Source organism: Neocloeon triangulifer, unplaced genomic scaffold (genome assembly GCF_031216515.1).
Source record: "Neocloeon triangulifer isolate White Clay Creek 2 clone unplaced genomic scaffold, ASM3121651v1 ptg000012l, whole genome shotgun sequence".
NCBI lineage: Eukaryota > Metazoa > Arthropoda > Insecta > Ephemeroptera > Baetidae > Neocloeon > Neocloeon triangulifer.
The window spans coordinates 2174092-2188666 of record NW_026775554.1 but is presented as its reverse complement, the minus strand read 5'-3'; the positions used below and the strand labels follow the sequence as shown (position 1 = coordinate 2188666).

The following is a 14575-nucleotide window of genomic DNA, read 5'->3' as shown; positions in this document are numbered from 1 at the left end:
CCCAATGACTGAATTTTTTCTTGCTGGATCTAAGAACTATTCTATAGAGAAAAAATTTCAATAAAATTAGTCTGACCGGATTTTTTTTTGCAAATATCTAATAAAAATTTAATTTTCCCGTTTTTTATTTAAATTTTTTTCCCAGGTCAATGTTTGAACTTCGACTGTATGTTTGTGTTGGTGCTGATGCTTCGGCAGAGCATCACGTTTTTGCGAACGCGCGGCTGGAGCGTAATTCTGCCGCTTGACCAGCACATTTACTTCCACAAACTGACTGGCGTGTTCATATTTGTCTTCAGCGTCGTGCACACAATCATGCACCTCATCAATTTCAGTGAGTCCGCGACTTTCAATTATTATATAATATATCTTGCTGTAACACATTACACGCTGTTTTCGCTACTCATTCCTACCTGTTCTGCAGCGACCATCATTCCTAACGATCCGGTCATCAATGCTGCCAATTACACGGTGCCCGAGTGGCTGTTCACAATGAACCCAGGCCTGTTCGGCTTGATTCCTGGTATTGCCAATCCCACTGGAATAGCCCTGTTTGTCATTCTGATGATCATGTTCATCTGCTCGCAACCGTTTGTTCGGCGCGGAGGATGCTTTGAGGTTTGCGCAATTATAAATTTATTTCATTACAATAAGTTATTGACCAATCTTCAAATCAACTTTTTAATTCAAATGGGCAACTAATGAACAAATTTAAAAGAGTTTAAGATAATTCAAAAGATGATTTGCATAAAAAGCAATCATGATTCTGCACACTTAAAAAACTTCATTTACTAAATTTTGTCATAAAAATGAATGAAGTGCAATTTTTTATTTTCATTCGAATCTTTTAGATTTTCTATTGGACCCACTTGTTGTACATTCCCTTCTGGATTTTGTGCCTCCTCCACGGTCCGAATTTCTGGAAGTGGTTCTGCATTCCGGGGGCCATCTACATCATCGAAAGGGTGGTGCGATTCGTCAACATGCAGACGCAACACGGGCAGACCTACATCAGTTCCGGCATCCTGCTGCCCTCCAAGGTGACCCACCTGGTCATCAAGCGTCCGCCCCACTTCGTCTTCCACCCCGGCGATTACGTTTTCGTCAACGTTCCGGCGATCGCCAAGTACGAGTCGCACCCCTTCACCATCAGCAGCGCGCCGGAGCAGGGAGGTGAGCACCATTCTTTTTATTAGCTTAAAAAAATTCGTTTTGCCTCGGGGCGATTCTGAAAAAGCACGACTCGGGCGTAAAAAATAATAATGAGGGGTTTTCACGCTTAATTAAAAATTGTTTCAAGACACGATCTGGCTGCACATCCGCGGCGTCGGCCAATGGACCAACAGGCTGTACGAGTACTTTGAGCAGGAGCAAGAGCGACTCCACTCGGAGGAGCAGCAACAGCCCATGCCGCAAATCGTGGAATCATCCAAGCCGGGGGCAATCAAAATGCAAGCGTGAGCAATATTTCAATGTGTTTTTTTTCCGCTGTTGCAATTTACGAGGCCAATTTTCAGGTCGATTAAGCAAAAGTTCAAGGACAGGGACCGCATCGTCGGCTTCAGGGGCGACGGCGGCGGTTTTGTCAACGAGAGCTTTGACATCGCGGACGAGACGAATGCCAAGCCCAAGGAGAACCTGCCGCGCCAGACGTCGCTCGGTAAGAGTTTCTGCACATCACACTCTTGACTACTTGACATGTGTATACTTGTCGTGCATGTATTTTCATTAACGCGCTTTTCGCGCAGGCACTTATAATGACTTGCATTTAAATTGTTTTCCCGCGTGTGTATTAAGTTGTTAATAGCTGGCGGTGATCAAGGAAAACCTCTTTGTTATTCTGCACAAAGAGAGCTAATTGCTGAACGAATATGTAAATTAAATGCCTCAAAATTAATTAGTTGTTTAAATTGTTCAATAATTCTTGGCTTGAAGTGGGTTTAAAATTAAATTTCATTAAAACAACTTTTAGATTTGTTAAAAGTAATTTCTTTAAAGTTATTATTAAAAGTAAATTTTTCAATATTTTGTAAAATAATAGATCAATAAACAACACCAATAATTATTAATCAGGATTTTTACAGATTTTTCTAAGGGAGGGATTGAAACAAAATTTAAACTTTTTCAGGAGAACCAACTTCAGTTGGGAAAATTGTTCTTGAGCGGAAGATCCAGTCGCTCACGAATGGCTCCAGCGGGAGCAAAACTTTGGAAAAGTCACTGTCCATGCCGGACATGCAGACGCGAATCAAGAAGAGGCAACGCGTCCTTGCGTAAGTTACTGAGTGAAAAAAAAACGCCTATGCCGGCTAATTGTGGCGTTTCTCGAATCACTTCCGTGTTCTGTTCTTTTGCTTTGAGGGCGAGAAAACTATTTTTTACGTCTCATCAGGGATCGGAATTGACTTCCCTGAATACCCTAAATTGTTAGATGATTGTTAAAATTAAAAACAAATATCTAAAATTATTTAAACAGATACAAAATTGAGAAGTAGCAGAATCAATTTAAAAATAATAAAAATATAGGGTTCCACCATTTGTTTAAAACTGGAATCTTCAAAAAAGGTTTCAAATAATGTCCAAAAATTTTGAATCAGAATCTAAATTGTCAAAAATTCCCCCTCGAATGTCAGAATTTTAGTGAAAATTTTGATAAAATTGAGTAATTCATAATATATTCAAGTTCGTGATTCTAATTGTTTCAACAATTTTGAAGTTTTGACTGTACTTTTACTGCTAAATGTTATTTTAATATTTTTTAAACAATATATTTCATTCCAAATTAATGAAAAAATGGTTGCAAGAAAAAAATTGCTAGTAATTAACATTCTAGGAAACTACAATGGTTAAATTCTAATAAGTAATAAGAAATAGATCCATAATACGGAATAAATAATACAAAATAAATGAAATAATTTATTTTGCGTGTGCAATTGCAAACTTCAATATTTTTTAAGATTATTGCACATTTAGAAGTTACTGCACATACAAAATGTCTCGTGGTATTGCTTAATTATGTTTTCATGTTACCATCAAAGATTTCAAGAACTATCTGGAAATTTAATTATTGGTTTCACTTTTTAATTATACCGCAGCCTATGTAGCAATGTGACTGGATTTTTTCAGTTTTGGATACGAACGTGTTTCTTTCAAAAAGTTTTCTGACACTCAAGAAATACTATTTTCGGATATTTTGTAGATTGTGAAAAAATATAGCGACCTAAAAATACAAGTTTTATTTTAATTTTTTTAAATTATCTCAATGATTCAAGAATGAGAGATTCCTCATTATGCTCCACCTTTTTTCCAAATAAAATAACTATAAAAATATTTAAATTTTCCCTTTTTTTTTTAATTCTCGCCCTCGTTTTCGCCCGGTTTTCACCCTTAATTGTCACCTGTGCTTTTGTCTCTATTCCTGGCAGATTGCGCGAGTTTGCCCGGTCGGAGAGCGAACGGAGTTTTAACGAGGCGCAGGTGAGGCGCGCCCGGCTCCAGTCGCTGGGCCTCGCGTACCTCAGCCCCCAAAACCGCACTGTCGCTCAAAGCTTCCGCTACATGCGCCACAAACCCACGATAATCGCCTTCAAAACACCCAGCATGGAGGAGGCGGCCGCGGAGGCGGAGCTCGAGGCCGCGACGGCCGTGACCGCAGACGAGCGGCCCACGGCGGCCACGGTCGAGGAGGGCCGCCGGCCGCAGGCCTTCGCGCAGACCAACGTGCTCAACCTGAAGCGCGGCTCCCTCACGCCGGCCCAGTTCCCCATCGGAAAACCGCTCGAGGTGAGTTGAATTTTCGCTGAGCTGAACACGCTCGCGGTTATCTTTTATTTTTCAGCTTTTGGCCTTGTTCCTTTTCGGCCTTGTTCCGCTCAGCCATTTTCGGCCTTGTTCTTTTCGGCCTTCCGGTCAGCCATTTTCGGCCTTGTTCTTTTCGGCCCTATTGCGGGACTCCAGTTTTCGCCACTTTAATCTCCATTCCCTCTCACGATTTTTTTTTTTAAACCTGCACGCACACATTGAATTACTCTTGCTAACAAACACTTACTAATCATACGAGCAGTTTGCGCAAATTCCTACTTTTTGGACCGAGCATGTTGTAGAATACTTAAAAATTTTAACAAATCACGTTCATATCACCCCAATTAAAATCAATAAGTCAGTCGACATAGAAAATTTACAATGATCTTATAGGGAAAGATTGAGAAGCTTATACACATAAGTGATAATTTTCCTGGACAAATAATTAATTTCTTGAAAGATCGTGTTTTCCGAGTTCCGATGCAGTATGGTTTTTTAAGCTGTCCAAGAGATCAATTTATCTTCATCTTGCTGTCCCCCAAATTTCTGTGATTTTGTGATTATGCGTCTCGCCCAAAATGAAGATTTTTTATGCGAAGTCTTGTGTAAAATCTATTTTCTTCTATTTTCCAATGTGAATCGGCCGCATGACGGATTTTGGTATTGACGCGCAAAGGATTGAATTTTCGCTGAGCTGAACGCGCTCGCGGTTATCGGTTATTTTTCAGCTTTTGGCCTTGTTCCTTTTCGGCCTTGTTCCGCTCAGCCATTTTCGGCCTTGTTCTTTTTGGCACTATTGCGGGACTCCAGTTTTCGCCACTTTAATCTCCATTCCCTCTCACGATTTTTTTTTTTTTTTTTTTATTTAAACCTGCACGCACACATTGAATTACTCTTGCTAACAAACACTTACTAATCATACGCGCAGTTTGCACAAATTCCCATACTTTTTGGACAGAGCATGTTGTAGAATACTTATTTATTAACCCTAAGGTAATTGGGCACAGACCGGAGCATCTTTCGATTGATAGCCGTTTGAAGGTGAGTTTGCATGTGATTTGGGCAAATAGTGTGTTTGTAAATATTGTTTTAATTATTCACAGGAATAAATTAAAATTATGGCCTGAAGATATGAAAAGACGCAATTTAAATATGTTAATTTCAACAAAATTTGCATATAAAAATTTTAATTATTAATTTAACTATAGAAGACAAAACCAATGATCAATTAAAGATCCTCTCCGGTAAAGTGTATTGCTCTTAATTCTGAAAGATTGCTAAAGTTCGAGTATATCTTGTGAAAACACTATTTGAAAATTCCAAACCGTTGCGTCTCAATCAAAAGAAAACCTAAATACGAGTGATTCGCGCGAAAAACATGTGAGAATTGAGTTGCCAATCAGATCCATCAGTTTGTTCCAAAAACTACAGAATTTGGTCACATTGGCGCTGCGATCGCTGATTTTGCCACTAATGCCCCACGGCGCTGCAGAAAACTTGGCAAAATCAGCGATCGCAACGCCAATGTGACCAAACTCTGTAGTTTTTAGAACAAACTGATGGATCTGATTGGCTACTCAATTCTCACACGTTTTTCGCGCGAATCACTCGTATTTAAGTTTTTCTTTTGATTGAGACGCATCGGTTTGGAATTTACAAATAGTCTTTTCACAAGATATACTCGAAATTTAGCAATCTTTCAGAATAAAGAGTAATACAATTGACCGGAGTGGATCTTTAATAAATTTACTTGATTAATTATGCCTACTTTTGTAAAATAAATTATTTAAGGTTATTCTTCAAGCTTATTTTAGGAAGGAAAATAAAAAAATCTTTATTCTTAAATATATTCAATACGCTTTAAAGATATTGGAAATAAATTTTCAGCACAACATCTACTTTAATTTAAAAGAATTTTGTAATGTGGTGCTTGTCGTAAAATTAAAGCTTTTCCTTTAATTTTTGAATAGTCAATTAATACTAATTACTAACTAAAGATGCGAATTTTGCACTCGGTACTGGGTGCATTTCTCGCCGCATTGCAAACCCACGTATGTGAATCACTTTCATCAAAAGCACTGTTGTCGCTCGGAACTATTGCTACAAATTTGGATTAATAATTATGAATTGATATTATATCTTAAAATATTATATTTTTTTAATAAAGGAGTGAAAATGAAGATTAAACCGTAAAATGGCAACATATTATTGATGCACATTTAATATTTTTTAGGTTTTTCGAATCCTTGAAATTTTTTAAGCTTGGCAAACTTTGAAAATTGAATCGAAAGTTCAATAAATGTATTTAAATTGTTCTTAAGGTAATTCAAATAACCATATAAAATTTTTGAATAAATAATCCAAAGAAACTTATCCTAGTGCAGACTCTGAAGTCAAAATGGCTCGAGTGCGCTTTGTCTGTTTGTGGTGGAACACAATTTAATTAACAGATTAGAAATTTGATAATAATTTTTTAGATCTTGAATCATTTTATTGCTATTTATTTCCTTTTTCCTTGTAAAATAATTGAAAAGCAAAAGAAAAGCTTATCAACTGTTATATATATTTTTTTAATAAAGTAATCGGAAAAAAGACGTCAGGAAATATTTTTAGTCATTTGTCAAAAAATTAATTTATCAGAACAACAAAATTTATTTATTTTTCTAGTTACAAACTTAATTAATATTACCTTTATTTACTCAAGAGATAAAATATGCCATGAGACACAGATATTTTCATAAATATTATAAATGTCAGACTCATAAATACTCGTAAATACAATGCAGTTTTCTTTGTAATTTTGGAAAAGCGCTCCTGTGGAAAAACGCTGAACTATTTTTACATTGGAGGATAGAAAGCAGGCAGCAATTGTGCCTCAGGGAATTTAACTCCCAAAAATAGCGACTATAGAAAAACCTTAAAATAATCAATTGATTTGTTGCTTATGTAGTTGAATTTAAAAAAAAAATTTATTCATCTTTTTGAATGAATTTTGAGCAATTTTCAAGCGAGTTTTTATCCTGTTTTCAATGTGGTCCTGTTACGTGTGCATGTCAATATCGTAACTGGCGTTTTTGCTGCCCTAATGCCCGTTTAATTTGACTGTTTAGGATCAGAGGTCGTGTCGGCGTATTTGCTTTCGTTTACTGTGTTGAAATTGTCCATGCATAATTAATTAAAGCCGAGCAAATGATTAATGAAGTAATGAATGGTTCGCGTCTCAGATCATAATCGACGGCCCGTACGGCGCCCCATCGAGCCACATCTTCCGCGCCCAGCACGCGGTGCTCATTGGAACTGGCATCGGCGTCACGCCGTTCGCCTCCATCCTGCAGAGCATCATGCACCGCTACTGGAAGGCCAGGCACCAGTGCCCACGCTGCGAGTTCTCCTGGGCCTCCGACATTCCCGCCACCGTCATGAACCTCAGAAAGGTGCAACCATTGTTCAATTACATTTCATTCAGTAACATTATTTATTTTTTAGTGTCTGATATTTTATTGTGTAATTTTATATTGATCATTCTTAAATTGTTCTTGTTGGATTTAATTTTTTTATTAATTTATTGTGATATTTTAATCAGTAAATTTAGTGTAGAATTATTTATAATATTATTTAATTTTTTGTATTTCATTATTTAATTGTATTTGCAGTTATAATTTATTTCTTTTTGTTTTAAATTTATTCAGGTCGATTTCTTCTGGATCAACCGAGACCAACGATCTTTCGAGTGGTTTGTAAATTTGCTGTCTCAGCTGGAAATCGAGCAAGCCGAGTTGGGCGGTGCCATGGAACGATTCCTCGAGATGCACATGTACATCACAAGCGCCCTGCAGAAGACGGACATGAAGGCTGTCGGTCTGCAACTCGCCCTAGACCTGCTGCACCAAAAGGTTTTTTGCATTTAAACCCCTTTTTAATTTGTTTTTATTGATTTTTTGTTGTTTAGGAAAAACGTGACTTGATCACCGGATTGAAAACTCGGACCAACGCCGGTCGACCGAACTGGGACAAAGTTTTGAAGCAGATCCAGGACCAGAAGAAGGGCAAAGTGACCGTTTTCTACTGTGGGCCGCCGCAGCTGGCGCGCACCCTTCGCGTCAAGTGCGACCAGTTCGGATTCAACTTCCGCAAGGAGTGCTTCTAAGAGAGATTCAGACTCAGTTTTAAGTGTTTACTTTCAGAATATAAGTTACCATCGATAAGAGGCTTAGCTTTAATCTGCAACTAATTGATCAATTCCAATGTCTTGCCGTTGAGATTCTATAATTCGCAATTAATAACAGAGTGAAATTAAAATTTTATGAGAAAATTGAAAACCAATCTCACGGGGTGAGATCTTGGCTCGGGTGGTGGTGGTGGGTTTCATAGAAATTTTTGCTTTGTTATCAAAAACGAAAGAGGTCTGTGATATTTTTGACGAAATGCTATTTTTGATTGAAAGATTTTGCTGTTATAGAGAAAAACTGTTCGTTTTTTAAAACTTTTTAATTTTTGTGACTTTTTACACTACTTAATTGTTCTTGAAACGCAAGCGTTGTCCTATTTATTTTTAATACGTGCCAAGGTAGCTGTCAATTCTAGGCACCGTGTCTTGTATTAACTGCTTTAATGTGTAAAAAAAACTATTTATCAAGCTGAATAATGTGAGCCTTCCCTGTGCCTTACGTTTTACTGAAAAAGCATCAATATATTTTAAGATACATCACTATTTAATCAAACAATCGTCTCTTCTATTAATAAAATTAATTTAATGTCACTGCTGCCCATAATAAAATCTGTAAATTTAATACATTATACACTATTTTGAAAACTCTGAGTAAAATCGCTCAGATTCTAATTTATTGATTAATTGATATGATTGATTTTTTTCAAAATGCATGCTATGATCAATAATTTTTAATATCAATTAAAAAACTTGAAAAATGAATTGATTTCAAAAGCATTTTATATAATGGTTTAAGTTCACCTTCTGTAAAAACTAAATCAATAAACATTTGATTTAAATATAAGTGACGAAATTCTAGATTTTAATCCCCTCGCTATATTATTGCCGTTTTCAAAGAGAGAATGTGTTTTGAAAAGCGCCGAGTGACCTTGATGATCGAATTAAGTTGCTATTAGAATTATTTTTTAATTTGAAAACGGCTGGAGATTTGTTAATAAACTTGAGGTCAAAATTAAGTTTCCAATAGAATAATAAAAGTGTTAAAAATTTATTTCTATGTGAAAATACCAACATTTTGATTCCTCAGGCAGCAAATAAAAAAATTTCTGCCGTTTCGCTGCATCAAAAAGCCCTCTTGGCGAATGCGCAAAGTGAAAAATCCCACGGACCGAAATTTCAATCGCCAAATTTACCGATGAAAGCGCCGAATTTTTTACCATGTTGTTTGCACCGCTTAGTTTTGTACAAATGAAATCGGACTGTATGCTTTAAAAAAAGAGATAAATTTTAAACTCCAAACCGTTGCAATATTTGGCAACTGAGACATTTAATTAATCCGTGATTGATTAATAACCATAACCACCGCTTTGCCGCACGTGTGTGTGTGATTGGATCGGATTAGATTCGATCGAATTTGCCTTCGGTTTTGTGGGTTTCCGCCATTATTTGCTCGGTTTTCCACCTACCGTGTCAGGATGTGATGTTTCCTCATCCACGAGACGTGCTGAACGGGTTCAGAAGCATCATTTTCAGCCACATTTTCGAAATTCACAACGCCACAAGCCACAACAAAGCCCCGACCGAACCAAAACAAAGCCACATGCGACTGGAAGTGGAAGGAAGGAAAGCGGCAGAGGCGCACGTGTTGATTGGCGCACCCTCTGTTGAAGCTACAATGGAAGAGGGAACTACCCAAATAAAATTATTAATGTTTTTTTACTGAACTGGGCGGTAATATGAAAAATGAAAATACTCTGAAAATAAAAATGAATAATTTTTTGATTTAAATTACATATTAATTTAGAATTTTAATAGAAATTTGTGCTGAAAAATTGTAAGAAATGAAATATCTTTTTTGTTTCTTGAATATAGACAAATAAAACTTTAATAAATATCCATGATAAAATACACATTTCCATATTAAAACTGTGAAATATTCAATTTTACTTTTTATCTTTCGACCGAAACGAGATCTCTGCGTTCAAATCAGGGAAAATATGAATTTGTAAATCCTCAATATTATTATGCCCTCTATAATAAATTATTTGATCAGCTAGTTTGTTTCGATCTAGAGAAGAGTTTAAATGTAAATTGCGTTTAACAAGGAATGCGCTCGAGGCTTTGCGAAAAGACAATAACTCGACGACGGGAGAGTGAAATTATTATTTTTTATGAGAACTCGACGGCGCAGCTGAATGGGGTGCTGAGCCTACCAGAAATTCCTCCTCTTCCACGTTGTAGTGGGATGGAGCACTCAAAATGGAAAAGGGACCTGCAAAACCAGAAAACAATCAGAACGATCGATGTCAGATTCGGGGCGTGTTTTCAGAATTGTCTGACAAAGGTGCTTGACCTATTTTTTATCAATGAAATGTATCAAAATAGTGGGCGTAAAAGATAGCAGGCCGCCTTTGTCAAAAATATCAAAAGAAAGAAAGCCGTCTTGATTCAAAAGTGACCTGCACTGCCCATATAAGAGAGGTGCAGCTGCAAAAACACACAATGCATCAAGTGTGAGTTTCAACTCATGTATTATAATCTGTCTCAGAAATAAGAAGGAGCTCAGCAGTTGCAACAGGATAAACAATAAAATTGGAAAAAGTAATAAATCAATTTGGGTGTGTTTAATATATGGACGGCTTGAAAGATAATCAAGGACCATTAAGACACCTCTACTTTTAAAAAGCACATTAATCAAGCCTCTCATGTCAACCATTAATAAAAATTTGTTTCATTTACGGTTTATATTATTAAATATTTTTTATTTACTTTTGATTTTAATTGATTTGTGCTCTAATCAATCATGATTTATTCATTCTTCATATTTTATTAAGTAAAACACACAATAATTTATGACTATGCAAATATTTAAATTAATAAAAATTATTGCAAGCAACACTAACATTATAATGCAGGTAAACCCTAATTTTTATGGCATATATTATAAAAAAAAGGATCGATCTAAAGCATTGTGATATTTTTTATGTACCTCTACTGTCACTACTGCATCTACGGGGTGCCTTTGGGGTCAGGCTCAGCCTTCCCGTCATTCGGTTCCCCATTACACCAAATTCGAGGCTTCTCTCTGTAAATGAAAAATATGTAGTCTAAGCGTTCGCACCAAACAAAAAAGGACGAACCTGCAAAATCAGTGTTGTCAATTACACTGCGTGAGCGTTTGGGTGACGAGTGTTCAATGGTTGCCTTCGGCAATACTTGACTGCCGTGACCGTGGCCGGTGAGGCTCTCTTGGCTGGAATCGTCTTCGCAGTCACTGACTGGGAATTGGAAAACGCGCGAGTTGGGCGACCTCGGCCAGGTGGTCGGAGGTGGACTTCGGATCATGTGCTCGTGGATTTCAGGTAAACTCAGGGGGTCAAGGTCCAACGAGCTGACAACGTGCTCCTGTGTACATTATTAAATATATTTAAATAAAATTCTACAAAATTTAAGGGTGGCTCAAGAACGGTTTTTAAGAGGAATTGATATTTTTATTAAAGAGGATAAATATGTAATAATATCAAATAATTAAGGAAAACTAATAAACGTGTAATTTGCATCAATAGAATTGCTACCCAAATTTAGCAAAGCTCTCTTGTTTTGCCCACATCCCCCAATAATTGAGCATTTTTTTAATTTATAATGTTTTAATTCTTAAATTATTTATTTATAGTTCTGGTCCAACGAGAAAGAAAAAAATGCTTGAAGAAGTTGACACTCGAGGAGATCAGAGGAGATGATCATGGAAATGAAGATAATCGAGCTTGTCCTCATTGCAAAAAAAAAATTGTTCTACTTTTATTCCAATTTAACATAAAAAATTCTCTTTCTTTTTCATAATTTTTATTGAAAAAAATTTAATCTTCATACAAACAATGCCAAATGTGTATTAATTTTTCCTAAATAAGGACAAGAAATTCCTAAAATAAATTTTATTATTCATTTTCCCTTTACTTACGTTTGACATGAGGATGGCAGCGTCATTGCAATCGTCCGAGTCCAGGAGACTTTCCCTACTAGCCAGCAGTTGAAGGAAAGGATTGTCCTGTCGGGAAAGGCGCAGCGCTTCCATGTCCTGGTCAAGGTTTCTCGTCCTTCCAGGCGTAAGGGTCAAGGTTGAAGACATCGAGCATGGCATCAGATCGAGAGTGGCGTGCACTGACAGTGAAGCGCTCACTGGACAAACTCCTGTCAGTAAAGAACACAAACCGCGGTTTACATGTGAAATAAAATAAAATGCCACGGCCGTAGTCGATGCTGCATAAGTGCATTGAATAATTTTCATTAGTATTGCACGACAAAATATATCATAATATAAAGCGTGATCAATAATATTTATGCTATTGTCTTTTTCAGAATAAAAAACCCTACATAATTTGTTAGAGAATCTTTCAAATCTGACCCATTGCTTGTATATTATATCAAATCAATCCTTTTTATTGCAAGAATATTTATTATTCATTAAATTAAATTAAACATTATTCTGATTAAAAGATAAAATACTCATTTTTGTAAAGAAGAATATTTTAATAAAATTCCAGGCGTGAAAGTAAAATATTTTTACGCATTCTCCTAGTCTTCTTCGATTGAAAGTCGTTCGATTGATTGATTGGATCGATTCGTGACTTTTGGAGAAAATGCAACAACTGATAATTAAATTGCGTGTGAAAGTTGATAACGTAACGCGATGGGTCGAGGGGGGATTAATCCATCAACATGTAGGAGGCCATATACATGCAGTCATGTACATTAAATAATACACCCTTGGCGTTTCATTTTTTTTTTTCAAGTGCACACCACTCACCAAAGATGCCCCCGTACGAATCCTCGTCGTCGCTCTTCTTCTGCTTGAACATGCTGGTGAGAAAACAGGTCTTGCTCTGTTTCTTGTGCTGCTGCTTGTCCAGCTCGGAGGGGATCATGTCCGACCGGACAAAAAGAGCTGCAGCACCATCAGGTACGAAACATTGACCCAGCTGTATATTATTCGCTGAGGAAAGAGACCAGCCGAGCATAAACCACCCCGGCGGCGGTGCGCATGCCCCACCCTCTCGACCCATTTTCCAGCAGGGTCGATGTTAAGGGCGGAGTGCCGTTCGTTCGAGGGGTGCGTCGCTTGCCCACTGCCAAACTCAAGTGCACGTGCGGTTGCGCGCTCAAAGGCTGCTCCGATCGTCATTTGTTTGCTCTAAAGAGGAAAGAACACGCCCTGACTTCTTTCTTGAAAACAGCGGACGAAATTAGCACAGGAAATTATTGAACAGGAAATTGCTGTTTGATTCAACTTTCGTCGGCCCCTTAGCTCTATAGATGTGACCTTTTCCTCCCCAATTGTTACCCTGGCCTTAATTTTTTATTATGGCCGAAAAGTGAAAACCGTGTTGTGAAAGCATGACTGTGACTGCACACTCTCTAAATGAGCACTCGAACAAATTCAAAGATATGTAAGTGCTTAATTATATTTTAATTTTCTGGAACTTTTCATTAAATTTACTGTTAAATAGGCACCGGGGGCGTTCGCACCCTGAAGCACCAACGCCAAAGGTTCAACTGGGACTGCGGGCTTACCTGTATCATGATGGTCATGCCTCAAGAAAAAAGGCAGCATTTCCAGGAAAATTTTAAACTTATCTGCAGTGAGGAGGGCTTCAACAAGAGGTAAGTGTCTGAATAAATTTTGAAAGACTTCCACTGAATTTATTCATTTTTAAAATTTTCAGTACGTGGACCATCGACCTGGCATACCTGCTCAAAAAATTCGAGCTGGAACATGTTTTTTGCACAATTACTCTTGGAATTCAACCAGCGTACGGCAGCCAACCCTTCTACGCCAAAGTCATTCAAAAGGTTGTTATTTTTTTTTCTCTAGATGTAAATTTAAATCATTTTTTTATAATTATTTCTTTAGGACGAGGCCCGTGTACTGGATCGTTTTGTGAGCGCCGAGAGTAGCGGAGTTTGCGTTCAGAAGCGCTCCTTGCCTTTGGAAGAGCTGCTGAGCCACCTCGAGCAGCACGGTCCGGTCATCGTCCTCACCAACGGCAACCTGCTGCAATGCGAAATCTGCAAAATCAACAAACTCACCTCCGAACTGAGGGCATGCTTGCCTTGGCCTTCGTCCTACTCTGGTCACTACATCGTCCTGTGCGGCTTTGATTTGCCTCGTCAACTTGTCTTTTACCACAATCCTTCCTATTCCGAACGTAGGTTAAATCAAGTTTTGCCTCGTATTCATTAAGCATGAAAAGAAAACTAGAAACTTATTTTATTTATGGTTGCAGGTGTGTGTGCGATTCATTTTACCAATCTGGACGAAGCCCGATTTGGCTACGGCACCGATGAAGACGCCATCCTCATCTTCAACAGCCACATCGGCTTTGTCCACGGCGCTTCTCCATTTGTGAGCAACAATTCACAAAATACTTCCGACTGATTAACACGAGCAAATTGTTACGCAAAGAAAAATTTATTTACATATACAAAATTTTTATTTAAACAAGACTGCAGGGAACAAATTTTCAATAAAGCATTTTCTTGTCATTTAAATTTTAAAATCATATTTTCATTACCGACATCTTAAAATTGAGGTTTATTGGATTATTTGAA

The 14575-nt window shown here is 37.4% G+C and overlaps 4 protein-coding genes across 6 annotated transcripts in view; 2 read left to right on the top strand and 2 right to left on the bottom strand.

Annotated features, from left to right (window-relative positions):
* Positions 1-8948, top strand: part of LOC132196431 (NADPH oxidase 5) — a 28993-nt gene extending 20045 nt beyond the window's left edge. The window contains exons 9-18 of one of the 3 annotated variants that reach the window (XM_059619086.1): positions 146-334; positions 425-618; positions 852-1173; positions 1301-1457; positions 1518-1660; positions 2129-2273; positions 3600-3783; positions 7026-7235; positions 7491-7694; positions 7751-8948. In XM_059619086.1, the coding sequence (XP_059475069.1) occupies positions 146-334; positions 425-618; positions 852-1173; positions 1301-1457; positions 1518-1660; positions 2129-2273; positions 3600-3783; positions 7026-7235; positions 7491-7694; positions 7751-7948 (1946 nt within the window). In that variant the 3' untranslated portion in view covers positions 7949-8948. Of the gene's footprint in view, positions 1-145; positions 335-424; positions 619-851; positions 1174-1300; positions 1458-1517; positions 1661-2128; positions 2274-3425; positions 3784-7025; positions 7236-7490; positions 7695-7750 lie in introns of all 3 variants that reach the window. The other 2 variants (XM_059619085.1, XM_059619087.1) reach the window with 2 other exon arrangements.
* The window catches only part of LOC132196432 (uncharacterized), a 37392-nt gene extending 27868 nt beyond the window's left edge, over positions 1-9524 (bottom strand). Inside the window, exon 1 of the mRNA XM_059619089.1 lies at positions 9436-9524. The gene's annotated coding sequence lies outside the window, so the exon portion shown is untranslated. The remainder of the gene's footprint in view (positions 1-9435) is intronic.
* Positions 9525-9828: 304 nt separating this feature from the next.
* On the bottom strand, positions 9829-13213 carry LOC132198399 (uncharacterized). Its single transcript, XM_059622420.1, has 5 exons — positions 12774-13213; positions 11928-12157; positions 11110-11374; positions 10959-11054; positions 9829-10241 (listed from the first exon to the last, which is right to left on the bottom strand). The coding sequence occupies exons 1-5, from the start codon at positions 13027-13029 to the stop codon at positions 10132-10134; spliced, it is 957 nt and encodes a 318-aa protein (XP_059478403.1). The 5' UTR covers positions 13030-13213; the 3' UTR covers positions 9829-10131.
* Positions 13159-14523, top strand: LOC132198400 (protein GUCD1). The gene is made up of 5 exons (XM_059622421.1): positions 13159-13413; positions 13474-13627; positions 13690-13816; positions 13878-14172; positions 14251-14523. Exons 1-5 carry the CDS (start codon positions 13386-13388, stop codon positions 14400-14402), a joined length of 756 nt encoding a protein of 251 aa, XP_059478404.1. The 5' UTR covers positions 13159-13385; the 3' UTR covers positions 14403-14523.
* The last annotated feature ends 52 nt before the right edge of the window (positions 14524-14575 follow it).